The 27,912-nt window shown below is 42.1% G+C and overlaps 2 protein-coding genes across 6 annotated transcripts; one reads left to right on the top strand and one right to left on the bottom strand.

Annotated features, from left to right (window-relative positions):
- SLC30A4 (solute carrier family 30 member 4) lies at positions 1–17,370 on the bottom strand. Of its 2 annotated transcripts, XM_055715597.1 has the most exons (7): positions 16,980–17,370; positions 11,874–12,020; positions 6,447–6,600; positions 5,971–6,184; positions 5,571–5,676; positions 3,059–3,193; positions 1–2,373 (listed from the first exon to the last, which is right to left on the bottom strand). In XM_055715597.1, the coding sequence occupies exons 1-7, from the start codon at positions 17,368–17,370 to the stop codon at positions 2,219–2,221; spliced, it is 1,302 nt and encodes a 433-aa protein (XP_055571572.1). In that variant the 3' UTR covers positions 1–2,218. The 2 variants fall into 2 exon arrangements, with proteins under 2 accessions (XP_055571572.1, XP_055571573.1); XM_055715598.1 differs by lacking the exon at positions 11,874–12,020.
- BLOC1S6 (biogenesis of lysosomal organelles complex 1 subunit 6) lies at positions 17,342–27,890 on the top strand. 4 transcript variants are annotated; one of them, XR_008733094.1, is made up of 5 exons: positions 17,342–18,023; positions 23,177–23,321; positions 24,410–24,497; positions 25,119–25,198; positions 25,976–27,890. XR_008733094.1 is itself a non-coding variant. In XM_055715599.1 (5 exons), the coding sequence occupies exons 1-5, from the start codon at positions 17,342–17,344 to the stop codon at positions 26,093–26,095; spliced, it is 1,122 nt and encodes a 373-aa protein (XP_055571574.1). In that variant the 3' UTR covers positions 26,096–27,890. The 4 variants fall into 4 exon arrangements, 3 of the variants coding, with proteins under 3 accessions (XP_055571574.1, XP_055571575.1, XP_055571576.1); XM_055715599.1 differs by having other exon boundaries at positions 25,112–25,198; XM_055715601.1 differs by lacking the exon at positions 17,342–18,023 and adding an exon at positions 22,134–22,391 and having other exon boundaries at positions 25,112–25,198.
- Positions 27,891–27,912: the final 22 nt, after the last annotated feature.

Here is a 27,912-nt window from a genome sequence, read left to right as displayed (position 1 = left end):
TACAAATAAATGTTTTATAAGACAACAACAATGGGAACTTTAATAATTGATTTAATAAAACCCACAATAAAGCAACACACTTCTGCTTTTTTCTTCAATTAAACAAATGTGTAGTAAATTATTAAAAAACTCCAAATACAATACATCTACTGTACTCCAACTTCTAATTACATTGACTGTAAACCCCAATTTAATTAAAGCCTATTTGAGTATTAGTATGTGCAAAATACCTGTTACTTGTTTGTGGTATTTTTTTTTCAGGAAGTTTGTAAGTATGGGATGCACATTTTTCATGAACTGTGATATGGCTTAATTAACGACAGTGTTTGTACTGAAGCATTAACTTCTCAAGTACAGTGCTACTTCGCCTCTGGGCTGTATGTGCTCCGATGCTTCCCATTTCTTGCCAGAACAAATATAATCCAGTGTTACGTGCGCTTTGTTCAAATGAATACTGTGCTGTCAGTTTTCACCAGTAAAAATTCATTATGTGACCCCTACCTCAAAAAAGGGGAGAAAAGAAGCAAAGATTGTTATCAGCAACTGCAGGTACAAATCAGCCTGATGAATATGTGAAACCCTAGCAAGTTTCAAAACAGACAATAGCTTAAGTATTCACAGCTGAGTATCACAATATCCATTACTGGGCAAAAAATTTCTTTTCCGATCCACACAGAGAACTACTTTTGATGTCAGTGGAAGTTCTGCATAAAGATCAAAGTACAGAATAAGCAAAAAATATCTGAAGCCAAGTTCTTCCCATCTTCTGAACTTTGCACGTCATATTCTTGTTGCCCTTAGCTTCTCCGATGCAATGACTTCAGAAGCAGGCGTAAATCTGAGCTTGGAGGTGCACAATAGCTTAGTGTCAGGTTTTATTATCCTGTGTACATTCGAAGTACAGGGGTTCCACCATGAAGCTAAGCAATTCAGTTTGTGGACTTTGAGATGTCTGGATGAATAAATAGTCTTTTCAAATCACCTCATCCCTTGGTAAATAAGAAAAGGACTTTCTTCTACCTCCGTAGGTTGTTACGCTAATGTTGTCCAACACCATTAGGTTACTGAGCTTGCTTGGATTTTGCTTTATTCATAAAGCTAAGTAGTGGGGACTGCTATCTATTGCAGTGACATTCCTGTCAGGATACCGCCATACTGTGCTTAAAGCAAAGATGAGAAGGTCAGAGATCTGTGACTGAGAGAATATAGATACTTGAAACTCCTGCTCCTCACTTTCCTGTTAGATTCACGTATTTTGCATGTCTCTAGATTGTATTTGAGACTATCTCCACGTCAAGCATAGTTTCTATCATTTAACTTTTAGAACAAAACAATCATGGATAAATGATCAATTACAGAACATTTACTAATTATAACTAGAATGCATGCTAATCAACTGGCCTTTTAATGTGAAGCAAATGTTGGTTTAGACATTCAAGATTATTAATAATAAATTCATCTTACAAGTCAAAACTTTGTAAAATAAATAACCTGTTTCTAATGTATAAACCCTATTCTAAAATACATTAAAGATAACTGATCACTTAAAACACTTTGGGTCCAGTGTTGGGTCTCCAGTTAAATACCAGAAGTCCAGGCAAGGATCTTCCTGGCTGGATCTCTGAATGCCCAGATTAAAGCTAACTTTCTGGTCTGGGTACAGTAAATTCTGTATTTTGCAGTGTCTCCGAAGAGACAGTTTCCAAAAGAATTCCACTAGCACTGTATGCATGATAGTTTAATAAACTGTATGAAAATTACTATTGCAAAAATACTGTATAATGAACTCAGGGATCATGACATATTATGGAACCCTGGCATGATCAGCATTAGAGACTTTTAACTGAAATACTTAATACTTGATGCTCCATTTGGAGTGCAGGTACTTTGTGGTACATAGTTATTAAAGGACAATATTGGACTGTAATTTGTGAGGTATCTGCAGAGCCACGTTGCAGTTTGTAAACAATGATCTGAAAACAGCTTTGTCTCAAAATAATAATAAATTGGATAAACCAGTACAAGGGAGAGAGTGAAATACATGTTCTGTAGGGCAACCACTGCACTTTTTGCAGCACCAGTTCTCCCTGCTGCACGTTACATAGCACAAATCCACATATTAATGGTTTCTACTTGATCATTTTCATTTTGCATTTATTGCTCTCAGTCTTTGACTACAAGAAAAAAAATAAGGCAGCAGTTCCCAAAACATACGAAATTAGGCACTGGAACTCTGACAACTCAAACAGGTTTTGTTCATTTCCTGTTTGTAACTCTGAAGCTGGACAGAGCACTTGTACATTCCAAACGTGCTCAGCAGCAGTTGTCGGGCCTTGGACTGAACTTCTTCCCATTTAGACGAACTACCAGGAACTGGAAGATCAAGAAAACAATTAATAGAATTCACTCCTCAAGAAACCTGGGCAGTCCTGCTGTTCTCAAATTTATAACAGTTTTACCAACTAGAATAATCTCTGGTCATGCTCATTTATTAATTTAATACTGTTCCGTGGTCACTATGTACTCTATATATTATTTTACACCTTTAAGCCTGTATCTTATAACTAGAATCACATCTTGATAAAACTGTGTATTTCAGACACCGCTCGCTACCCCTAAAAAAAACCAACTTGAGCTTTCTTACTAAGAATTAATATTCATGGAACTGTTAGATGTCTAAATTAGCACACCTTTTGGCAAAACATACTTATTTTTCATATGTCAGATTGTTCCGCATTAGAACTTCACTCTGTCTTTCCCTGGACAAATTCCCTAAGGGAATTTCTGAGGAGAATTTTTTTTTTCTTCCCTCTTACCCAAAAAATCTGTATTGGGTGTTTCAGTGTGAATATATTTTCTTTGCACAATTTTAATTTATACTATGTCTTTCTAGGCCAGTGGGTTCTATATCTTGCTGTACAAAACCATAGTTAGTAGAGATTTTTGTCTTCCCAGAATGGTATTTCCTGGTTCAACTTAAATAATAATATGAAGAGAAAGTATTGGGGTTTTTTCTACACTTAGATTTAATTTAGAATTATGCTATACAGCAGCTTACCTAGTTGCAAGTGGACTATGGCAGTTGTTTTTCCTGCAGTGAGAGACCAAACATTTAAATCTTCTATAGAATAAACATCCTCAATTTTCATCAAGTCTTCCTTAATGCGATCCACATTCAAATGCCTTGGAACTCCTGTGATACCAAACATGAGATAAAATTAATTCTGTCTTCTGCAAACTCTCAGTGGTCTTTAAAACATCGTGACAGATCTTGATGACTTGATAATTTGTGCTGTTGGAAGTGATCAGTAACTTCCAAGTTAACAATAGAGAGCAATATGCAAATTGACATATTAAGTCCATTAATATGGACTTAATATTTAAGTCTACATAAGATACAGAAGTTGTACAGGAATTGCAGTGTTGTCTCAAATGCAATTTTTCCTGTCCTGAATCAGCTCTCTGGCAACAGCTAGCGTTAGATCTTTGGAACAATGTATTTCTGTAGACAAATGTACTGCAGCTTCTAACTCCCTGTAACTGCTTAGACCAGACTCTAAGGTCAGAATCTAAAAAAAAAAATAAAGCTAGGGCCTGTCTCCTGCTGTCTCCTGACACTTCTCTCTTCAGGTAACTGCTGTCACTTTCCAATGCTCATACTAATCGATCTGCAGTGGTTAACACATAAGACTTTTGTCTTACAGTGTGGCATCTTTGCAAATCAATGATTGCACTAACCAAGTCCTTCTAGACATAGTGTTTTCAGCACCTACAGCACCTCCACAGCATCCCTACTCCACCCTTTAGCTGTACAAAGGGCAGAATCAAAAGTTTAGATGATCAACATGGGTCAAAAACTAGTACGAAAATACTGAATAAACTGTGTTTCTGAATAGCTTTGTTACTATCATAGCTTTTTACTGCTTATGTTCCAGCTGTATGGAGTTTGATTATATATACTATGAGGACTTCAGCCACTTGCCTCTCAAATGGCTTCAGAATGTTTGGATAACTCCTCTCTGAACCTGATGCCTTACTGTCTTTTAAATTATGCTAGTTCCAGTACTCCTCTCTTGAAAGGTCAATGTCTAGGATTGTCTCACATTAAGCAAAATCTTCCCTCTAGTGAAGACCATTGAAAATTATTTAGCTGATAAACAGCTAACTGCCTCGTATTATTTGCACAGCTTTCTTTTTCCCAGGAAACTGGGACTTCAGTTTTGATGTCTACATCATGCTATTGATAAGACTTTTGTGCTGCCTTATAAATCTGTATTAAAAGCTTGAATCTCATTGCTTGAATTAGATAATCATTTAAATTTTAACTTAGCATTCCTAGTATAATGATGAAAATTCAGTTAAAATTAATACTGAAAGCTGATACAACTCCAAGGACCTTGATGTTGTAGCAATAATCTCCAATATCAATGCAAGTCCATTCTCTGGAGGTCCTGAATTTGAGTTGTAAAAATTCCCTAGCATACATAAAGCCTACCTATCATCGCTTTTAATAACATGATTCATTTGGATATTTTTATGACAACTGGGATACCTACGTAAACAGCTACAACTCAAAACATATGGAATCTAATAAACATTAGTTTGTCTTAGCTGTTTTCTTCAGCTAAATCTTAGCTATTGCCTTGGGAGCTAAATGAGTTTTCTTACACAGTTTTCACCATTTTTGCCTTCTTGGTGAACTTCCATTTTGTTGGAGATTTTTTTTCAAATGACAGCAAAAGCAGTTGACATTGAAGATGTTGAGGTCTTTGATTTAACTTCCTAACATAATAGAAGTCGAGTCAATCATAGTTCAAGAGACAGCTAAGAAGGTACAGCTAAAACCTAGGATTTTTCTCCCGTCCCTAGCATCTTCACTTTCGTAAGGTGTAAGCGCTAGATCAAGCACCAATAGTTGGCATGTTAGCTATAATAACGCAAACAACATTGCCGGCATCTTTCCTTCTTAAGTCACCACATGAGATAAGATTCTTCAGCTTACGTTCTGCTATTTTGTTCCCTTTTTTTTTTTTTCTTCTTCCTTTTACACCACTCTACTGGTAGCTTCCCCTATGGCAACAGTAATATGTTCCCTATTGGCACACAAGTAATAGAACAGCGCTTGCGGAAAAGGGGAAGATGGGACAGGCGTGAACCACCCACCCAGCCATGTGGCCTAAGCCTGCTTGCTCATTTTACATGCATTCACTTTCACTTTAACTTTACAAGTAATTAAAGTGAAAGTATACAACTGAGTCTAAGCAAATGTTTGCTTAGTTTAGCTGGTAGCCACTGCAGACACACAAGGCAGTTCTGTACATTTCACTTTACCCTCCCTTGTTGGTAAAGTATGAGCAGAGCTAGGACTTGTGTCATTGTGGCAGGGATCAGTCACTGAAAGACTGCTGCAACATAGATAAGCCATCAAGAATCAACAAACTAAAGCAACAGGAGGATAAACAGGTCTCCAGACAAACCGATTTGTCAAGATTTCATCATGATGTCAAAAAGGTGCCAATGCTCATTGGTATTTGACATGTAAAGTACTGCTGACTGTGCACAGATCTTACCTTCTAGAATAATAACTCCTGTGTCACACAGAATTCGAACTGTTGTCAAAACCACCAGTATGGAGAATACATATGTACATATAGGATCAGCAATCTTGTATTCTGGCTGGAAGGGAAGTTCCGAAGTGTTAAAGCATGTATGAAAATAAGCTCACTTATAAAAACATGACTCAGAAAATGCAGCTACTCTAGCTCCAACTGTCATGAGTATTTCTTGTTTGCATAGTTACAAAATAGATAATGGAAATAGTCTTTGCTTATTTTGTGTGAATATATGAAGCTTAGAATATCAAAATCTACTTTTTTTATTCACTTAGAAAAACAAGTCCCTTTTTAATTTCATCACTGGAGTTGAAATTAAAAAAATTCCACCCTGCCTCAAAGACTAGCCATGCCTTACCTTAAAGCGTATGATGTATGCAGCTACGAGCACACCAATACTTTGTACCAGGTCCCCCAGGGCATGTACAAATGCTGCTCTCACGGCAAGGCTGCTGTGGCCGTGGCTGCTGCTGTGGGCTCTGTTAGGAGAGGTCGACTGAGGTACGTGAGAGTGAGGGTGGGAATGGGAGTGGGAGTGCAGGTGGCCAGATTGATTCAGCAAAAAACCCATTCTGAAAGTGAAAGAAGAAAAACACTCCAAGAAACAGGCTTTAGGGGTTGGGGGGGTGTATGTTTGTGGCTTTTTTTCTTTTTGTTTCCTTTTAAACCAAAGAATTGAAAAAGTAATACTCAGCATCATTTCTTGTCTTATATATGAAAATGAAGAAGTCCAGCAAAATTACACCCCATGATAAAGTTACAGGCCATGAATGAATTAGCAGCTTATTCAGAAACACAATTATGAGTGTTAATGGAGAGAAAGTGAGGTCTTACATTAAGTTAACTGCAACACCAACGGCTGCTGTAATCAGCATGATATCGCCATTTATTTCATAGTCCATATGGATAGTTCTTTGAACAGCTTCATACAAGAGGAATGCCATAAGGATATAGACCAGCAATACACTAAGGATGGCTGACAGTACTTCTGCAAACAGAAAGGAAACAACATTACGAAAGTGAGTCTCAGATCTATTTCTATTTCCAAATTAGAACATGGACAGACCCTTAATTATTTTAACTATTTTATGCGTATTATAACCCCAGTGCACAACTAACAAGTTGTGCAGTAAGTAAAACTTGTAAAATAGGATTAACAAATGGAGCTTGTTCTAATCAACTCCTTCACACTTCTGTCAGTATATCCCTCCAATTGCATATTCTCTGAAAGGTTCTGCACAGACGATGACTGTGACTTCTCCAGACAGCCCAGAACTTTTGTCTGAGATGTTGCCAACAAAGGCCCTGTCCAGGGAGAGGAGGGTAGGTGATCTCAAACGTCACTAGCCCACCTACAAATAAGAGAAAGCTTGATTTCAAGCCTCCACAGTATTAAGCTGGTGGGGTTAGAAATTAGTTTTATATATCCTTTTATATCTAGGATGGAGAAAAATTATAAAAAGATTAAGAAACTGAACAGTACAAACTTGTCAGACCTATTACTCCCAATGTTCTTAACACATGTGTAAACAGTATCTACTGCAGATTTCTGCTATGAAGGATTGCTTAATGTACGTTTCTGTATTGCTGTAATACTCTGTTTTAACATTCTCTAATATTTACCAAATACTCGTATTTCACAAAAGTAAGAGTGTTATGACAAGCATTTTGGTACAGAAATTTTATCTGATTAGCAGGGACATTCTAAAGGGCACATACATCTAAATAAAGAGAAAATTAGAAACTTAATAAAAACTCCTAGTATTTCACTATCCTGCACCTTCTGCTGCCATTTACATCTGTGGAAAGTGGTTACAGCTCTCTACAAGGTTCCTGCTGTTCTGATGTGAGGTAAATAGGCCTGAATATTTTATGGGTCGGGACCTTAGTGCTATCTGCCTCAGTACCCAAGTCATGAAATTGGGCTGGTAACAGCATACATAAACCTGAAGAGCATGAGTCCACACTAGTTTTAAGGCCCTACTATAAAGAATATGGGTCACTAGGTTCATTTTAACATAAATATACTTCTACCCTGTAGCTTCATATTCTCAAAGTGATTGCCCTGTTGCAGCTGAAACTTAAAAGGCAAAGATACCTAGCAGAGAAAACACTGGCCCAGTTAAAAGACTGCCTCAGTTGTATGAAGTTAATACAGGGCTTTACAGAAAGCACTGGGAAAACCTTAATGCTCGCTCCATTGTATTGCTTGGAAATCTGCAGCCATGCCCAAGTGATCTGTCATCATTCTGTGTAACGCTCATTACTGTCACTTCCCAGATGCATCACTGGATTTTAGCCTTCCTGTGGGAACTCAAAGATCAGAGTTGGAATTCATTTACGTGGAATTGTAATGGCGGTTCTTCCCCCTTGTTTCACACGTTGCCCTGATTTATTCCCCAGTAAGAGCAAAATTCTGCTCTTAGCTACACCATAGCCAAGATCTTATCTGAGAACTGCCTCGCTTCCCCCTCTGCTCTGAATCTGTCAGTGTACAGTACAACCTTGGTAACTGCAGAAGGTGTCATTTCTAACACAGAACTGCCTTAATTGTATTTATTGAATATTACAGTAAAAACCATGCAGCTCTACAAGCATTTTAATATCACCAAAATCACTTGATCCATACACTGAATTTGTAACATAATTATGGGAGAAGAAACTCACACCAACGCCTTCAGCTGTTCAGTAGTGTGTCAGTGCCTGGGCGAGTACCAGCATTACCAGGCAGTAACAAGGCTCTGAAAGGCAACTGCCACAGTCTCAGGGCAACATGAAAATCCTGGAAATACCCATGCAAGTGGTTGTGTTCTTTACAAAGTAGGCAGATTATTCAGGGCAACCGCCTTTAAAAAATCCAGTACATTGCTTAGAAGGTTTTGCAGAATGCTTTTTAAAAAATTTGTGGAGCCATAGCACATTAGCATGTAGCAGAGAAATAATATAGTGTGGTTTTACAATCTAAACTCATGTTTTCGGCATCGGAAACCAGTGTTTTCCTTGCAGTTTCTTTCACAGTCATTGTCATGTCAGCATTGTAGATTTGTGCTGAGATCTTTCACTTCTTGTGAAATGAACTATGCACTGTCTCAGCGGACTGACTGATTCTGTCACTACTAACATTGTCTCTGCAGCAATGGAAAAATGCCAGGTTCCATATCTGTGCTTAAATCTGCTCAGTGTCTTGCTGAGAAGGAGGTATCTCTACTTGGTGGTGAAACAGAACTATTTTTGGCTTCAAGAATATAATCCTTTTTAGACATGACTGCAATTTCCATTATTTTGTCTTCACTTTTCTAACCCATTCCTAAATCTGTCAGCTTCCTTTTCACCACTGAAAACTGAATAAAACTGAATGTGGAGCATACACATTATGTATTCAGAGAGAATTCAGATAAGTGAAAACTAGTGCTAATTTTCTTCTGGAATTTGACTAGGCAACTAATAGGTCTGTTGTCTTAACAATGCAATGTTTATGGGAACAAGTTTGAAAATTCATCGTTCTGCAAACAAAAGTGATAATAAGCACCAGAAATATTGTTCATTAGAATGTTTTCATGCTTACTGTATGTACAGATTATCTTCAAACTTAATGCAAAGCAGGTCAGCAATGAGATAGTTCTTGCACATATTCCCAGCTTTAAACAAACACTCCACATTTTTTCTGTGACAGATGCTTAATCTGTACCCTGTTTTTAATGTTCTGTCATGTTTTAACATCTCTCTCGTGAAATTCAAGCTATTGTTGAGCTCATATTTGCTGACAAGCTTCTGGCATATAGGTTATTTGGAAATATGTGTTACAGAGAGGATATACCCTAGAAGCAGCTTTGTTCCATTGCCAGCATTCACTGATGTGTGAAACTGGGCCCGCAGGCCACGGCATTAGCACTGGGTGCCTAAAATCAGGCAAATAAACTTCACAAATGTGACTTAAAAAAAACCCCTGTGTATGGTAATCTTGAACCGTCCCATCTTCTGTACTTGGAGAGCCTAGGCCAGCGTTTGGGGGGGTCCCTTGCAAGGCCTTTACACACTTCCCCTTCCTCATTGCAGCCACAGAAACTCTCTTCCACCCGCCCCCATGCTCTACTCCTCCTCCAGAGAAAACTGCACTGCCGCTATTCACACAGAATGGCTGAGGTAGAAAGGAACCCTTGGAAACTGTTGTCCTGCTCAAAGCAGGGCCAACTACAACAGGTTGCTCAGGGCGGCATCCAGTTGGTTTTGAGTATTTCTACTGTGAGACTCTGCAACCTGTTGTAGTGTTTGACCTCCTACTGTCACTGGGGCGGAAAAGGGCGAGTAACTGTTGCAGAACTGAGAAGCTGCTCCCTGTAGCTTCTCCCAGGGAGAAGATGGTGGGCGATATAAACTAATTCTATGGGCCAGATCTAGCCCATGGGCCACCATTGGATCAGTCTAGACAATATTTTTCTTGGCACTAAAACAGGAAAACAAAAAGGTACAGAAAGTGAGGTGGCAGGAATCCTCAAGGATTTATGTCTGCAAGTGCTATGGAGCCCTCAAATTAATTGAAAAGTTGGCGAAAATTTACATAACTAGGTAAGATTTTAATGGTTAAGTAAGTTGTATTTTTCTTAAGATTAACTTAGGTTTTAAGCTAGGCCATGGTATGTTCAATGTATGTACTATTTGGTTTTAGAAAATTTACAAAGACACACAACTACTCAAATAATTTTTTAAATAGCATTAAAATATGTATAAATGCAAACATCCTTCTGGAGAGTATGAGCAAATGCCAGGGGCATACCTGCAAGGTCAGGTTTCAGTATTAGGGGAGCTTCTATCACAAAATTAAAACTTCTTGAAAGAAAAGTTTGTAATGGGAAATGCTGGCACTGTTAATGTTTTCTTGCTAAAGCCCCAAAGATCTCTGCTAGTATACAGAGTTATGCATTCATGCATTAGTGACTAACTGATGACAAGTGCCTAGGAGTGATGGAGTTGTTGAATTCTGCTGCTGTTCTAGCAGCCAAAATAAGAATTACAAATAATGACTACAAAAGACATTGGAATTTCTTGAAAAATATACACTATAGAACGTACACATCAGAGGCAGAAAACTGTGACACTAGAAATTATCTATTTCATGAAAAATAAAGGTTGAAGCTTTTGGTAAAATGCCTACAAGACCTGCAACTGTATATTAAGAATTGTTATATCCAGTCAGCAACCACATGAAAACACCCTTTTATCATCATTACATTTCCAAACATGAAGTAATGAATCCTGAAAATACCTTTCCAAGGTTTAGTACATAATTGTTTATACTTCTTTTTACAGACACCTAAAATAGACAGAGGTTAAGTGACTTACTGTATTGCAAACTATGGGACATTTTGACCTCTGCTTTGTGTGGTTTGAGGAGTGCAAGTGGGTACTGATCTATGCGGCTTCTGGCAGGGCAGAACGCTGTGATAATATGCTCTACAGAACTTTTTAATTCTGGATTAAGATGTAGTTTTTCACAGTGACACTAGAAAAAGGTCCTATCCATAATTCTACTGAAGTCAATGGAACGATGTCCATCCTGGGCACTGGCAATAATGTTGTGAACAACAACTGACTGACGTGCAGCTCCAAGAAGCTCCTCGGTGTGTCACACAAGCAGTTAACAGCGGTACAGCAGTGAGTGGCCAAAGAATGTGTCCCTCTTGCTTAAAAGCCTCAACTCCAAAGCACAAAGGTGCACAGGGGCCTGACCTAATGCAACAGCCCACCATCTGTGGATAGGCTGTGAAACACAGCTGCACGTCCACTCTTGTTCTTGCTGGGGACACCTTCCTCCTCTGAACCCTTTTTAAACTTTCTAGGCCATGGTTCATTTGTAGGAAGTCATACTTACAATGTCATCGTCTATCCAATTCCCCAGCCTTCCTCTTCAAGACAGTACATGAATCAAGCATTTAGAATTTAACTCGGAATCTGCTAAGTCCCAGTTCCACAGAGATGGAGAGAGACATCCTGCTCATAGTGAGTGCAACTCTGCCATCAAACTTCACTTTTGGCTGAGGTTTAAAATGTAAAAAAATTTTTATTATCTATTCCCTTGTGGAAATACAATCTGTGTAGTGGATCCACAATGGCCGGTGAAAGGACATTACAGTCAGAGTGTTAAAGCAAATTTTAGGCTTGTTGCTACTTTCTTTCTAGTTACCTATTCTTCTAGAATTAGGTGATCTTTACAGTTGTTGCTTAAAATACTCTTGTTAATAGCAAAAGCTGATATCTACATACCTAAGCGATGAAATCCAAAAGTGAACCTCTTTGTGGGAGATTTTGCAGACAGCCAGAGAGCAAGCAGGGTCAAAATAATACCACTAAGGTCAGTTAACATATGAAGTGCATCTGTCATAATTGCTAGACTGTTAGCAACGTATCCACCTGAAAACAAAGTTGGAAAAGTCAGGATGTATGCCACTAATGATTCTAGATAATATCCTTTTAGCACAGCTTACAGTTATGTATTTTCAGAACAGTGTATTGAGAGCCCTTCTTATAATCCCTAAACAGGGGCGTTTTGCCATTACAATCAAAATGCCATGCTATAATTTAAGGCTACCATAGTTACAAGTGCAGTGAAGTGTGCTTTCTATTAAGAGTAACACAGAAATGATTCAGTCCTGTTATGCTCACAGAGATTACTTGCATTATAATGTTTGCAAGATCAGGCCAAAAATAGTTTTGTATCTTTTCTATATATATTATTGCATGTGTGTTTAATCAGCTGATCCTTTTATTAAATTACATCTGTTAAATATTTTGACATTGTGGAACAGGGACAGAAATCCAGTGACTCAATGGCAAGGAAATTTACCCTGCCCCCTTTATATTTTTATTACATTATCTTTTAACCCTCATTATTTCGCTGTTATGGCAGGGGTTTGTAAGTTCTGCCAATACATACTGCAGACGATGACTTTCACTTGCCTAGTGTTTTTCTTTTGTTATTTATTACTATATTTTTTCCTCATAATTGTGAGCTGCACTGAGACAAATAACCTCAGATCAAAGGTTAGTATCTTTGTTCCAATTCAATTGCTAGTGCTACTGTTGGATAGGTGAGATGTAAAGAATGCACCTCTATCTTAAGCATCCCTTATCCAAAGGGGAATCAAGGACAAGCTGTGTTGTCTTCCATATGCATGAAAGTAAGCCCACTTTCTCAGAAAAGAGCACATCTTTAGTGTCAGCTCAGCTATGATTTAGTTTCTCTTTTTACCTTGAGATTGTCATTCAGCCTCTAAATTCTACAGAGCAAAGCATGCAGCTGGCACGCCATTTGGCAAGCTTGAGGCTCCAACTAACATTTCGGGTAAAGGTATCTTCATATACAATTAAAACTGTCTTAGGGAAGAGGCTGAACATGAGTAAACAGCAAAGGGAAATTCACAACTGGCTGACTGCTTTCAAGACTGCTCATAAAACACGTGTGTATGTATGGCTGCGGGTGTTTGTATGTACACACCTGCAGACAGAGCTACATGCTCCTCCCCAGCCAAACAAAGCACTTTGGCTGATACTGTAGTAGTGCTTGTACTGAGGGTAACTACCAAACACACCACATTTTCAACCAGTTCCTTTCCTCCATCCCCGCTTCTTCAGTTGTTTGTAAGTGTCCAAGTCAAATTCCTCTGAGGCTGAAATTTTCCAAAGGCTATCACAGCTCAAAACTAACGAGTTTTTAAGATTTAGCAATTCATCAGCTTTTTGAGTAACATGAGTTCCACCTTTCCTTTCTGAATTAATTTGTGTTCTCACATAATTTAAAAAAATATGACTTAGAAATGTGTAAGTCAGCCTTTTGTATAGTCAGCACAGAAGAAACGTTGTATTTAAGGACATTGAATTGAGTAGTTTATATGTATGGACATTCAATCCAGTAGTTTACATGTATGACCATTCAAAGTACGTATGTTAATTCACATGTATTAATTTTGAGAATCACTTCAGTCCAAGATGAGTCAATTCTATTTCAGCTAGCCTCCCAATTTTAAAAACTATAAAAATAAAATTATAAAGAAGGAATTCAGGTACAGAAGCTAATCATAATGCAGCATGTGGATTAAGAAAACATAACTGGGATTTACAAAATTCTGATATCAAAGGTTCTCTGTTTCCAAATGTATCGGTTCGTTGCTTGGTTAAAAGTACTGCTTAAGAGCTGTTCAAACAGGATTGGCAACTTGGAAAAAAAAAAAGGACATCTATAACCTCTACAAATAGACAGCTTGATGGCTCACCACTGCTTTCAGTGACCTGTGAAGGACAGCTGTCCTTCTCACAGACGATCAATTGGAAATCTCTCAACATAGCTGAAAACATCGAAACCTTGTCAGAAAAGCTAACTAAAATTTGCAATATGTTTTTAATTTCTTGATGCAAAATGGTTCCCACAAAGTGTAAGTTGTTATCTGACTTTTACAATGACTGTTCATCAAATTAAACAACAAAAACTGAGGTGGGCTGGGGTAATGAGCTTGGCTATACTTTGGGAAAAAATATGCCAATCAAAATTTCACAAAAAAGCTGCTGAAACAAGACTTCCTTTATCTTGACATCAGTAACAGACAGCAGGAGGACTTTTGCTGAAGAAATTAATTGTCTGATAGGGTCTTCTGCCTTTTTCTCAAACTCAAATCTGTCAAAGATCACAGAAGTCAGTCAGTTAAAATGTTCTATGTAATCAAACACAGTTTCCCAAATACCTGAGCTACAGATCAATTCAGGAAGTTCCAAAATTTGAAGCCAACCAGACAGAACACAAGAAAGGAGTGGAGTGAAATAAATTAAACAGGAACAGCACTGACCCAGGACTTGAGGGCTCCATCTGTAATTACTCATTCTACTGCTGATTACTTGCCCTGTGACAAGTCATTCAGGTCAAGATCCACAAAAGTACAGAGATACCCAAGTCCTCTATTTATTTGCTGTGCGAGCTGGATGCCTGAATATTTTATGGGCCTGGCCCCTTAGTGCTATCTGCCTCCGTGCCAAAATAATGAAGTAGGGCTGGTGATAGCCTACAGAAACCTGAGGAGGATGAGCCCACACTACAGTACCAACACTTTGTACAGATAAATCCGCCACCCTGAGCTGAGCCTGCAGAAGTCCTGGCTGTGAGGGAGAAACAGATGATGTGACAATGATGAGAAATTATTTTTTACTCTCAACACGTATTATTTCTAGAGCTCTCCCTGCTCTAGCTATGGAGAGGTCTAGAACAGCATGAATCGGATCTGAAGCCCCTAACAGATACATTCTCAGTGACTTCAGCATAAGCTGCCTACAGCTCAGACATACTGTTCAGTGAGGGGCCCTTCAGATGAACTAAATTCAGCGTATATGAGAACTCTGGTATGAATACAATCAAATAAAATCACTCTCATGTTAAAGGGTGCCTGCATCTGAGATGCAATGCTGTGTTGCTTATCAAATTTACCTGAGGTCATGCTGAGAAAAAAATGGAGCCAGGGGGCAAATGGAGGCATTCAGGCAGATCCTCACAAGTCTGATGCAAAGCGCCTTATCCATGATAAGCTGATGTATTGTGGCAGTGTTATCAATGACTAACCACACACAGAGAGATGTTAAAAGACAAAACTACTTTCTTCCATTAACCCATGTTCCTGAAATAAGGCCCCAAATAAAACTGGTGCAAATACAGTTGGTAATCTGGTCTCTCTCTGAAAAACAGACCATTTCTCCTAGAGATTTTTTTCTACATATGTAGGACAAACTGTATTATTTATACTCAGGCAATGATTTTGCTCCCTATCCATCTTGTAGAAGTTCCTGTCTTTAAGATGCAATTCACAACTGTCCTAGGCCAAGTGATCCAAGAGCATTAGCTCACCACATCAGCAAAGGTCAGATCTTCAGCCGTTACTGACCAAATCTGCATAGGTGAGGAGGAGGATGTAGGTCCCACGTTGCTATATCTGAGGTATCTCTGTCCTTTACTTCCAGAAAGTTTTTGTGACTTTTTTTTTTCCCCACCTGGTGAATTATGGCCAACAATTCATCTCATTAGCTGTGATGATTAGCTTGTATGTTAAAATGAAAGCAGTTTAAAAGCAATTAATTGTTATAGTTGCTAGAGAGCCCTGGACCAACCCATCAATGTGCTGGCACTGTGTAATGCTCCCCACCCCTTCAAATCGGGGGAAAGCAGATGGGAGACTTCAAGCATCCTTCAGGAGGCTGAGCAGCACCGAGCAGACACTTGCACTGAATGGCATGGACGTGTCCAAAAAAACAGATGGTAACAGGACACTGATTAATAAGTGAACAGAGATTAGAAGATAAATGTTATCCTTTGTAAAAATGATTAGGTAATGGCAAAGGCGTAACACATAATAGCTCATCTATGCATCCAAGGGACCTTCAATTCTTAAATTTTATTTCAAACCTATGCTGCTATAGCCTATTAAATAAAGTGCAGTCATTTTGTATACAGACTGCTGTATAATGCATAGGTTTCTCTTCAACCTGAACAGCAGATGACAGCCTGCCTTTATGCGGGAGCAATGAAAGCTGAACTTGAGCACAAGATTCATTCTTCTGACCAACAACAATCAGATGCTTATATAGGAACAGCTTTCCAGGTAAAAGCCCACCGTACTTCTGCCAAGTATTAACAAACAGAAAACATGTAATTTAACCAAACTACTTGGTATTCTTAAGTGTTGTAATGGGAACTGTTAAAATACCTATTATTTTGATGGACTTTGCTTGTACGATTTATGTTTGGATGGAGCATATGCTAGCCCTGAGCTCAGTAGGGCGTTGGGAAGTTGTCAAGAGAGTGTCTCCTTCCCTGGATTGTCACTGACAGCTCGGGATTTGGCTTTTCAGTTGTAAGTAACAGTGTATTGCTTGACCTGATGCATAAGGACAAATACTCCCCAGTATCAGTTTTGTTGTTATGGTAAATCCCACAGGCGGAAACCCTGTTTCCCTCTTCCTCTCCTGTTGCAAGTACAGTGGGGTTGTATGGCAGTAATTAAAACATACTGTGATGAAATTGTTCATCTTAAGTATGTAATAAAATGACGCTTCTCCCTCGCTAAAGACACCTTACACACCTGTAAGACACACAGGGAGAAACAAAAAGCCATTGGACAAAGCAAAAAACCCAGCTTAGCTGATGCCATTTGGGGGGAACTGGGGAGGTTCAGGTAAGGGAAGTTGCAGATTCCTCGGGTTTTTTTTCCTTGCGTGGAAAATACAGGCGGCCTTTGCTCATTCTCCGCACTTGCAGCCATTCGCTAAACGCCCGCGGGCGCCGCTCAGCGCAGGGGCACAGCCGGGCCGGAGGGACGGCCAGCAGCCCCGACTCACCTATGAGCTCCCCGGTCATGAAGAGCAGGTAGAGGAGGGCAGCGAGCGCCAGCCGCCGCTTCACCGTCCTCTGCTTGCAGCGCTCTCGCCGGCTGCTGCAGCCGCTGCAGGGGCCCGCCCGGCCGGCGCGGCCGCTGCGCAGGGCCCCGTCCCGCTCCAGCAGCGACTCGTCGTCCGAGGGCAGGGCCAGGGGCGCCCCGTTCGCCGGCGTCTCCGGGGCAGCCTCCGAGGCGTCGTCCGACACCACCACTCGCAGCTTGTTGAACCGGGGGAAGTCCTCGTCCCCCACCTCGTCCGAGAAGTCAAAGGCACTCGAGTCGTTCAGGAACAGCGGGGCCTCGCTCCTCCGCAGCAGGGACTTGATGCTCGTCCAGAGGCCGGGCCCGGCCATAGCGCCGGCGGCCAGGGGGGCCCGCCGGGCCCGGCCGATCCGCCGCTGGCGGCTCCGCTGGCGCAGCTGCCCCCTCGCAGGCGGCGCCCGTCCGCTCGCCGTCCCGTCAGGGCATGTCCCCTACATCGCCCCGCCGGGCCCGGCCGCAACGCAACGCAGGGCTCCCCCGCGGGGCGCCCCGGCACCAAAGGGCCGCGCCGCCGCCGCCTCCCGGCACTCGCGGCCCCCCCCGCGCCGGGCACCGAGCTGCGAGGCGGCCGCGGGCGCTGTCACCTGCCCCGGCTGCCCCGCGGAGCCCGCCTCCCCGCCGGCGCGGCCCCGGGCACGGTCACGGCGCGGCCGGGCAGGCGGCGCCGGGCACAGGGCCGCCTCCCCGCCGGCGCAGGGGGAGCGCCGCCGCCGCCGCGCGCGTCACATCCATCAGCGGCCGCGCCTCCGCCGAAGCCCCTGCGCGCTCCCGGCACTGCCCCCGGGCCGGCCCCGCGGAGGGCGGCAGCAGCGGGCGCGGAGGGGCCGGGCCGCCAGGCGGCCGCCGGCAATCCCTGCGCGCCCGCGGGGATCCACCGGTTCGAGCCCCGCTGCCGGCGCTGGCCGCGGAGGCGCTGGGGCCGCGCTGCGCTGCGCCGCGCCGGGCGTGCGCCCGCGCTGGGCGGGTGAGTGCCGTGCGGGGGCTTTAACACCCGGGTGGGGTCGGTCGGCGGGAGCGGCTGTGTTCGTGCGCGCCGGCAGCCTGGACCGCGTAGTTCGGTGCTTCGGTTCCAGTCTGAGAAGCCGCCCGTTTGCACTGTGTGGCTTTTACCGTTTCCAGTAACTCCCGTCAGGGCAGCCTCGTGTTGTGGGAAGTTCCATGTGCCTTTCTGAACATTCCCTCAAGGCTGCAGGGAGAAACGAGCCTCAGAGGCCCAGCTGTCCTGTAATTCCTTCCATAACCACGCTCTCACTCAAGAGTAATTAGCTTGAGAAGTTATCCCCCACCTCACTGGTCTGGGTACTAGAAATTTTCTTCTAATTCCTAGCCTGCACTGGTTTGGGGCCACTTTGTACCCGTTACCAAATTCTGTTACTGCGTCAGTCAGTTCCCCAAGTCACAAACGTTTCTGGGAAAAACATGCCCACCACGGCGCCAGTACATATCCTGGGTTTTGACCGGGCTGAAGGCCCTTACCAAGTTAAGACCAGAGAGCTGTGAAGGACTGCAGGGCTCTGCAGGAGGGCACTGCCTTCCTGGTAGCCCATCCTCGGCGGCGCTGCAGGACATGGAGCCAACAAGCCAGCAAGGATGTTCCTCGTTGGAACGGGCCCTGCAGGATGGCAGGCGTAGTGGGTAAACTGGATTTGGGCGGAGATTACTTATTGTTTTTTTCCATAATGATTTCCACAAATAAACAGCACTAGGCTTTCTCTGAGCTCCCTTGCCACTTTACACTGTGGCCGTCTTCCTGAGCGTGTAATCTCAGGTTGTTCTCCCTCAGATGGTGACAGAGGTGCCATCCCCTGCCCTTTCACCTCCTTCGTCATTCCCACAGCAGGGTTACTGGCACAGTTGTTTTGGGGCCAGACAGTGAACTGGGTTCCTGCAATGGGCCGGAATTTTACAATACATATTGGAGGGTGTTGGGACACATTTGTGTGTGTAACTGAGACTGCTTCCGTGATCACAGCTTGTGTAGACACCCATATGACAACTGAGGGGGCAGCAAACAGCGTGGGAGGCGGAATGAACAGTCGAGGCTGTGAACCTGTTAGGCCAGCCTTGCTGCCTGGGGAACTGCTCCCAGATGGGTTCCAGTTCAGCCATTCTTAAATGTTTTTGTTCTCAGCTCTGGGTGATTTGACTCACTGTGTTTCACCAGTTTCACCACTTGTACCAAGCACTAGTGCGTGAGGACACATGGGCATGAACGACTAGCCAGGAAGGAGCTGCCAAAACATCTGTCTTAAAATGTTGGGCTTTGCATTGAGAGATTGAGGAATAGGTGCATGCTCCGTTCTACAGGAACAGAAACTTCTGGCACTGAGGAAGGGTAGTGAGCTGGGGGGACAACACCTACAACCAGTGCACCAAGGCTGGCCAGCTTGCCTTATACTGAATAACTAAGACCAGATTTTTCTGAAGTGTTGTCAAGAATCAAGTAATACGTGTCAAAATAAACCTCTGTTGAACAAAACCTTTTGTAACAGCCTGTTACACTCCCATTTCTTTATTATGGCAGCCAAGGCTGTACCCTCTCTGTAGTCTGGTTTACTTAATAACTAAGTGAGAGAGTCTTAAAGAGGTTAGCCATTTAATGTGAAATATTTCCTTTTCATACTGTCATCCCGTAAGTCATACAGCACTTTCAGAGTTGGGGGTTTAAAACATATTGTTTGCTATACAATTCAAGCTAACTTCATTTTTACTCAGATTTCTAGGGTGGTGGTGGGGGTGTTACTATATATGTAACTGTTTAAATGAGTTACAACGATAAAATAATGTGTAGGTGACAGTGCTGCGTTAAAAGTTTCTGAAGAGTTTCCACAACATAAAATTAAAATGAAATGTGATTATTTGCTGTTACAGTGTCACATACATAGGCATTTGTCTTGCCAGTAGTTCAAAATTTAACAGCTTTCCAGCACATGAGTCTGCAGTCTTGCTGGGAGCAGAAGACCTCCATGAGCAAGCTAGAAAGTTGTGTACGAACTTTGGACAAGCATCTGGAGATAGAAGGTGTTGAATTGCTGTAGGATTAGAAGTAGCAAATAAGTGCAGGAGTACAACAGAAGACCGTAGCAGAACAGGAGAGAAAGCAAGGAAGCATACAAGGATGTTAAACACAGATTCACAAACATTGCTGCCATGGGTAGAAGAGCCATCAGCTGAAGAGTCCAGGTTCTTCACAGTCATCTTTAGGTAGCTCTGTTGCTGTGCAGGGACTATAAATGCAATTCAGCTAATTATACAGAGGTGTCCTCAGCATGATTTTCTTTCTCATTAATTAAAGCTCATACATTTCATTGTATGGCTCCATGGGTTATGGAGTTTGTTGTTGTATGGTATCTTATTTTTAGGTAACAATAGTAATGTTAGCAATGATTTTGCACAACTCCTTGAAATTAAATATTTAGACCAGCAGGTAACTGTGCTTTTTGCTAGTTTAACCAAATGCTTACATTCCTTATTAGAGGGTTCACTTAACTTCTTTTTCAAACATCATTTTCTCTTAGAATAAAACTTTACCTAATCCTTCACAGGATAATGAACTTGGGAATACACTTGGGAAATAATCACTGTGAAACAGAGAACATTTTGTAGAAGAAAAGGAACAAAAGAGGCTTTCTAACAGTCTCTTTTTTTGAATGTCTAGATTGATAAATAGTTAAATGTCAACTTGTCTAGAAAAACAGATACCAATTTTATATTCCAATCCTCAGCCTATTTCTGCAAGACGTGGGAGGGCCTGGAACAGTCAAAGCAGAAGCACAAATCTGAAACACCCACATCTCAAGTGAGATTATTTCAGAGTGATTATCTCACTTGTTCTTACTAGAAATTCCATCTGGAAGCAGAGAAGTTTTTCCCAATGAAACTTTCAAAAAAATTTTTTTTTCCCGCTGAAAGAAACTTTTAAGTAAAATTGCTAACCAGTTGTAACTGAGAATTTGATTTGAGTCTGTTTAAGTTAATTGACAAGTTCCTGTTGTTGCAGTCTGGCTCCAGACCAGGCCTTTGATGCTTCTTTTTCAAAGCAAAAGCAGAAAAGGAAAGAAAAACGGATTAAGTTTTTAGTCTGACAGAATAGTGACATAATTGTGATCAACAGTTAATTAGAATACATGTATGAAGAAAAATGTAAATGAATTTGCAGCAATCTTAATTAAAAATGTTAATTTCAAGGATGTCATCTCAAAAAGTCCATTTTTTGCCTCAGTCTGTTTTTGAAAAGCATTAGTTGGACTACCTGAATTTAACTTCGTCTTGAAGGTTTGGGGTTTTATGGAAATATTGCATTCAAATGTTTTCTGAGCGGTTCCTTCATTGGTTTCTTCTCATAGTTGTGCCAGCCTTTCCTGACAAGCCTTTTCTTGAGAAGTTGTAAGAGAAAAGAGAAAAAGAAAATCCTAACATGCTATATGAAAGTGGTTTTTCATTCGGGGGTGGGGGGGAAGCCTGCAAGTTATTACTCTTACAGACTGTTGGCGGAGATGCCGAGACGGATACATACACAAAAACTGTCAGAATTTTATTTCCTAAGGAACAGAAGCTAAAAGTAGCGAATAATCTGCACGGTTTCTGGAGAATAAAATACAGGTTTATGTCCCTAAGAAAGGCCACCCTGCAGGGACTGGCAAGGGCACCCGCAGGACCCTGCCGCGCACACCCTGCCTGCCAGCAGCTACTCGCCACAAAGCAGAACACGCTGGCCACCGCCGGCCAATTCACTCATTGCCACTTCCACCGCTGCCGGGCCCGCCGCAGCAGAGCCGCCAGAGGGCCGGCCTGCAGGGCGCCGCCACCCCCCGCCGCCCCCGGCCCGCCCGCAGGCCCGGCGCGAAGGCCCCTGCGGCCCCGCACGGGTACGCCCGCCCGCGGGGGCCCTCAGGACCGCAGACAGCTTTGCCGCCGCCGGTGAGCTCCGCGCCGTTCCCCGCTCCCCCTACGCCGCCCGTTCGGCTCCCGCCGCAGCCGAACGCGCCCGCCCGCGCTGCCGGGCCGCCCGACGGGCGGGGAGCGGCACCCCAGGCCGCGGCACGCGCCGCCCCGTTTCCGCATCCGGGGCGGGCGCCCTTCTAGCCGGCTGCGCGCCGACGGGACTCTATGGTGAGGCGGCGGGCTGCGGGGCAGGCGGCGCCGTGCCGCCCCGCTTGGTGAGCGCAGCCGGACCCCCGCCGCCCGGCCGGGCCCTGCGCCCCTGCCGCGGTCTCGGCCTCAGCCTGGGCGGTCTCCTGCCCTGCGGCGCGGTGAGCGGCGGCCATGAGCGGCGCGGAACGGCCCGAGGAGAAGGAGGCGGCGGCGGCGGCCAGCCCCGGGCGCTCGCTGGGTACGTGCGGGACGGCGGGGCTGGGCGCAAGGCAGGTGCAGGGAGGCCCGGGAAGAGGCTGGGACGGCGGGAGCGGGGCACGGCGCCCTGAGAGCGGCTCGGGCCGCCGCCGCCCCCGGGGGCCGGTGACAGGGCTGGGGGCCCCGCGGGGGCCGAGGGCAGCGGCCGGGGCGGGCTCCCACGCGGCGTGGCCTGTAGGTTAAAGTCCCATCTCTTCTAACAGCCCCGCACGCAGTAAATAATCATAGCTTGCCCCTGCAGAATTCACATGTTAACTCTGACTGTTGCAAACTTCTGGAGTTCTGTGTGTGGTGTTTCAGTGAGGCCTTCGTATGTGTTGAGTGACTGGCTCGGACCTTTATTTGCTAGGCGCCGGTTTATCCTCCTTGAAAGCAAAGAGTGTGTGGGGGGGTGTTAATGTACGGGCATTCTTGCTGCATAGCCAGAACAACTGATACGGCCCTTTTTTTTTTTTTCCCCTCTGTAGACTGGCATATTTTAAAATGTTTTTTGTGGCTTTGGAATACTCTTTGGTTTTCCTTTTCTGTTCTGCTGGCGTTTGGGTAAAACTTTTCACCAGGGAGCTCGTGATACGGAACTGGGAATAAGGGAGGGATAAAGAAGGGGAGGAAAAAGAAAACACAGTTCAGTTGATAAAGTGCAAGGGGTTATACCTTCAGTGTTGAAATGCTTTTAATTTTTAAAGAGGAAAATATAACTGCTATAGGCAAAACTTGAAGTGCATGCTGACGTGTCACATTCAGTCTTGCTATTCTTCGGTGTAGGTCCTGGTGATGCATCTCCAGATGAAGGAGTAGTAGAAGATTTGCCTTTAATAGATGAGAAAGCTGTGGAGCAGCTAACTGAAGGATTGATTTCTCATTATCTGCCTGATCTTCAGCGATCAAAATCAGCACTACAGGAACTTACGTAAGCAAATTTTTAAACCCAGCTTCTTCTATGTGCAGTACTCTGTTTGCTGCTTTTTTCGCTATAATGTTCTAGCTACCCATAACTGGAATACAATTCATTGCAGCATTTCTGTGTTTTAACTGCAGCATCCTGAATAGCTGAGTGATTTGTGGGAGTACTGGGGTGTGTATAAGCTGCAGTGTAGCCTATCTGAACTTTGACTGAAGGATGTATAATCTGGAACAGTAAACCTCTAGGCCAGATATAGCGAAAGACATGTAGATTTCTTAAATACTTCTTCATTTCTGCAGTGGAAAATCTGCTGGAAGTTGGATTTATTTTGCTTGCAGAGATGCAGTTCATAGTCGGGGCAGCTCGTAGTGGGGTATATTGTTTGTTGTCCAGTCTCTAAACCGTGTTGCAAAAGCTACATTTGGAAAATAAAATGAAGGAGCTAAACAGGTAAGAAGTCTTTGTACATTGGCATCTCACTGGTAACTGAGAATAGCTTATTTCAAATGTAGGCTGGATTTGCCATGGATGCAGAGATACTGGAAAGGGCTTTACACAGATCCATCTCAGCTTTTGTAGGGTACGTTGGTTTGGGTTTCATATGCATGAGGTGGTTATGCTGCTGCCAAGGATAACCTGCGTCTGCAGAGACTTTAGCTGATTCCTGTGGGATTTAGGATCTTTAATAAGCACCAAGAAACCACACAAGCTCTATACAGAAATAACTCAGTCCTGCAGCATGATACAGAAGCACTTGAGTGGAAAGTCAAGAGCTAATTGGTTTTCCCTTCGTGCAACCTGGGGTGTTTACTCACTGCAACCTGCAGAGTGCCTATTGAGGGTTTTGGGATATTCATCCCAGACATTCATGCTTTATGATGCCAGCTAGATTTGTGTGTACTCAGCTGGGATTTTCCTAAAAGCATGTACTCATGTCTTTTCTGAAATGGCCTGGCAATGCGTAAGAGGAATCTGATATTGGGAAGTATGTATTTATATTGTTACGATCAAAAGTAGTATTTATTTAAAGGTCTGGTTGAAAAGCATATGTGCTTCTTTACTTCAGTTTTATGCTTTTTTTTTTTTTTTTTTAGACAGAACCAAGTGGTATTACTAGAAACGTTAGAACAAGAAATTTCAAAATTCAAGGAGTGTAACTCCATTCTTGATATCAATGCTTTGGTGAGTACTTTCAATGCTTTGTTAAATCTCTATTAGTGTAGATTTTCTTGCCAAAGGATTAGTAGCCACTTGTGTATTTTCCTTGTTCTTAATGACCTATAGGAAGAGAAGCAACCAGTTCCGATACTTGGGACAGATTGTTGCTGGAGAGGTTGCAGAACCAGCGTATTTCCCTTAAACAGGGAGGGCACTGGGAAGAAAGAGCAGGCTCAGTCAGCTAGTGGTAGTTAAGTCTAGCTGTTCAAAACCAGTAACCAAAGCAGATGTATGCCATTTTTCAGTAGGACTGAGGCTCCAAGGTGAGCTCTGTGCACCTCTCCAGACTAGCAGGAAGGGTGCATGAAGCACTGATACACAGTGCATAAAATGGTAATATTTTTATTGTTTAATTAATCTTAATTCAGTAGATTACTGGATGTACCTATTGAGATATGACAGTTTTCTATATTAATACATGTAATGTGTGAATTTATATATAAATTATATATATATAAACTTGGACAATCCATTATCAAACTGGTCATGACTGTTTTTGATTGCTGTTTTGCTGTGTAGCTCTGTAAAACAACTATTCCAGCTTGACAGTCACTGCTTTAATGGTTATGTTTTTCAAGTTTTCAGAAGCTAAACGCTATCACAACAAGTTAGTGAATATTAGAAATGAAATGATGATGCTCCATGAGAAGACATCAAAGCTAAAAGTGAGTGGGATAAATATTTTTACTTTCCAACATAGATATTTACTTACGTATTCTTGACTTCCAGCTTTTTGGATGCATGCTGAAAGTTATGATTAAAATAGAATCTTCAGTCCTTATCTTAAATGGATGTTTTCAGTAGCACCGAGCCATGTATTTTTTTAAAATTTCACGTTCTCCTGCCTGTGCTCAAGCAACTTACTCATCCAAACTATTGGTAAATCTCCGTGTCATAGTCATATTTAGTTGGTACAAGAATCATGCTTTGTTCTATTGCTTAATCCACTCCGTTCCAGCTAGTTCTCTTTGTTGTTTCAGTTTCCATGTCTTTTTAATGAAAACTAGGTTGTCATAAATGTTAGAATTTCTCCTTCTGTTTGATGTAATATCAACAGTGCCATAAGTTCACTGACTTCATGCTATGTAGGCAGTCTCCAGTTACATTCTGGCAAGATTAGTCCGTCAGTGTGCTCAACAGAAGGATTTTCACTTGGGAGACAATAAATTGCACAATATGCGCCTTGTCTGGTATACATGAAGGATGAATTTTAGTGAGGCTGAAGGGAGTGCGGTTTGTATTTTCCCTCTGTAGATCACAGACTTGTCATTTCTAAAGTGAGAGGGAGAAGGAAAAAAAAATGAACAGTTTCTGCAGCATTCAGTCATAGGTGGGGTGGATTGGAGAAGATAGTGTTAAGACAATGGGAAGGATTTTGGTCGTAGCTCCGATTCAAATAAAGCTATAAAACTTACAATGATTTTCTTGTATTTTCTACTTAGAAAAGAGCACTTAAGCTGCAACAAAAGAGGCAGAAGGAAGAACTGGAACGAGAACAACAACGTGAGAAGGAACTTGAAAGAGAGAAGCAGTTAACAGCAAAACCTGCTAGGAGGACATGAAAGCAGAGCATGCAACAACTTGTCCAAGCTAGTAATTTCTGCGTTCTCTGGAATTAAGGCAGACTTTGCTTAAACTGGGCTATAGCTGTTAGTAGCAACAGTGTATTATATTATAAATTCCAGAATGGTAATACTAGGGTTGGTAACGCTCAAATTTTTTCATTTCAGCCATTAAAGTTGCCTTCTTTTGTAATGCTATGCAGTTTGATATTATTATAATGTAAGTTAATTTTTATATATATTTATGTATGTATATAGGAGAACTTCGGCGTCACATTTTTAAATACCTGTCCTTTTTTTTTTTTGCCTGTTCTTTTGGTATCTAGAATTCTGGGAGATATTTGTGACTGGCACACGTGGGTTTTAGACAAAATACAGAATACTGGTTGAAGTTCAGATCTTGTCACCGGACTTCAGTGGCCACGTATTTCACTGAAACTGCTTTTATTCAGGCAGTTGGAATCTTTTTTTGATGCCCTGGTTCATAAATACTGACTTTTTGTGCAGCCTTAGTTTAGCCTGTCTCTAATGAACTGAAGAAACTTCCAGTGTATTTGCCTGAAAGCTCACTTTATTGCAGCAGTCTTATTTTTTTGTTATCAAGTAACTTAAGAACAGCTTTAAAGTAAGTTCTGAATAAGTTCTCAGCTGAATTGGCAGGGCGGGAGGTGTGTGGGTGTGGTGGTGGTGTAGGGAGCAGAACACTAAAGATTCTCAAAATTGAGTGTGTGCAATGCAAAGATTAATGGGTTTGTGCTTTCACAAACGTTAGAGCCAAACCAGGGAAATGTTGCCTCTTTAGTGGTTCAACAGGAAGACTGTGTGGTCTAAGCAGACTTCTGTGGGATTAGAAGTTGTCGTTTCTTCATTTTGTGTGACAAAATAAAACACAACCAAGCCTAAACTTCCACTTCATGTGAAGTTCAGTTACCTGTAGGAAAAATTACTGCGTTTAATTTTTTTCCTTGAGAAATTCTTTATTTGTACTTCAGGGCTATATAAGAGAATTTTTATTATGCTGTCCTTACCCAAATCGATGATGATTAGTGTATACTGATGATAAATGCGGAATGGAGGTTGATACCTATTTCTCTGAACATAATTGCTTTCTTGCAGGACTTGGTGTGGACTTGCATTCAAATGAATGTACATGTTGTCTGGACTGGTGAAAGAGCTTTAAACTATTTGTTCCTTCAATCTAACAAACTAGTTATTTTAAATCTGTTATTTTTTGTAGTAATGTAACTGTGTTTTGAAGTAAGATGAAGGGTAAGCTAGGTAAAGTTTTCCATAAAATATATATGGTAAGGTACCATAGGGGCACAGTCAACTTGACTTTTTCTTCCATTTTAGATGATTCATACGGTGTACGCCTGCCTGGACTCTACTGTATTACAATTTTCTGAACTCCTAATTTCCCATTCTTAATGTTTATGATCTTTTTTCTATGAAAAACATACTTTTAATGACTAATCATCCAACATGCAAGGTAAACTGGGATGACGTTTTGGGGCAAGGAGAACAAACTACTTGAAGTAGTCTGAAGGGACACTGAAATGCTGTTACTGAAGCAGGAATAGATTAAAACTATCCACAGGTGTTTTTCCTTTAAGCTGACTTGTGCCTGGTAATTGCCAGTGGATTGTTGACCTGTGCTGTTGTTTTTATGTATTTCTAGGACAAATGTAAAGAATTTCCAGAGTCCGTATTTTTGGAGCAGAATGTACATAACTAAATGTTGTTTAAATACTGTACTTTGTAATGCAATTTCAAAATTAAATTCTGGGACTTCTAACAGTTCTTGTGAAAGTATAACG

Source organism: Falco cherrug, chromosome 7 (assembly GCF_023634085.1).
Source record: "Falco cherrug isolate bFalChe1 chromosome 7, bFalChe1.pri, whole genome shotgun sequence".
Lineage (NCBI taxonomy): Eukaryota > Metazoa > Chordata > Aves > Falconiformes > Falconidae > Falco > Falco cherrug.
The sequence above is the reverse complement of the archived record's forward strand: the minus strand, read 5'-3'. Positions and strand labels throughout refer to the sequence as shown.

Bases quoted from the DNA above. Each gene is read 5' to 3' on its own strand.
- BLOC1S6 (XM_055715599.1), top strand. From the start codon at position 17,342: ATGCTCGTCCAGAGGCCGGGCCCGGCCATAGCGCCGGCGGCCAGGGGG. The intron at 18,024-23,176 runs GTGAGTGCCGTG...TCTTCGGTGTAG, and splicing joins CGTGCGCCCGCGCTGGGCGG to GTCCTGGTGATGCATCTCCA. The intron at 25,199-25,975 runs GTGAGTGGGATA...TTTTCTACTTAG, and splicing joins AGAAGACATCAAAGCTAAAA to AAAAGAGCACTTAAGCTGCA.
- SLC30A4 (XM_055715597.1), bottom strand. From the start codon at position 17,370: ATGGCCGGGCCCGGCCTCTGGACGAGCATCAAGTCCCTGCTGCGGAGG. The intron at 6,185-6,446 runs GTAAGACCTCAC...TTTCACTTTCAG, and splicing joins GGTGTTGCAGTTAACTTAAT to AATGGGTTTTTTGCTGAATC. The intron at 5,677-5,970 runs GTAAGGCATGGC...CTTCCCTTCCAG, and splicing joins CATACATCATACGCTTTAAG to CCAGAATACAAGATTGCTGA.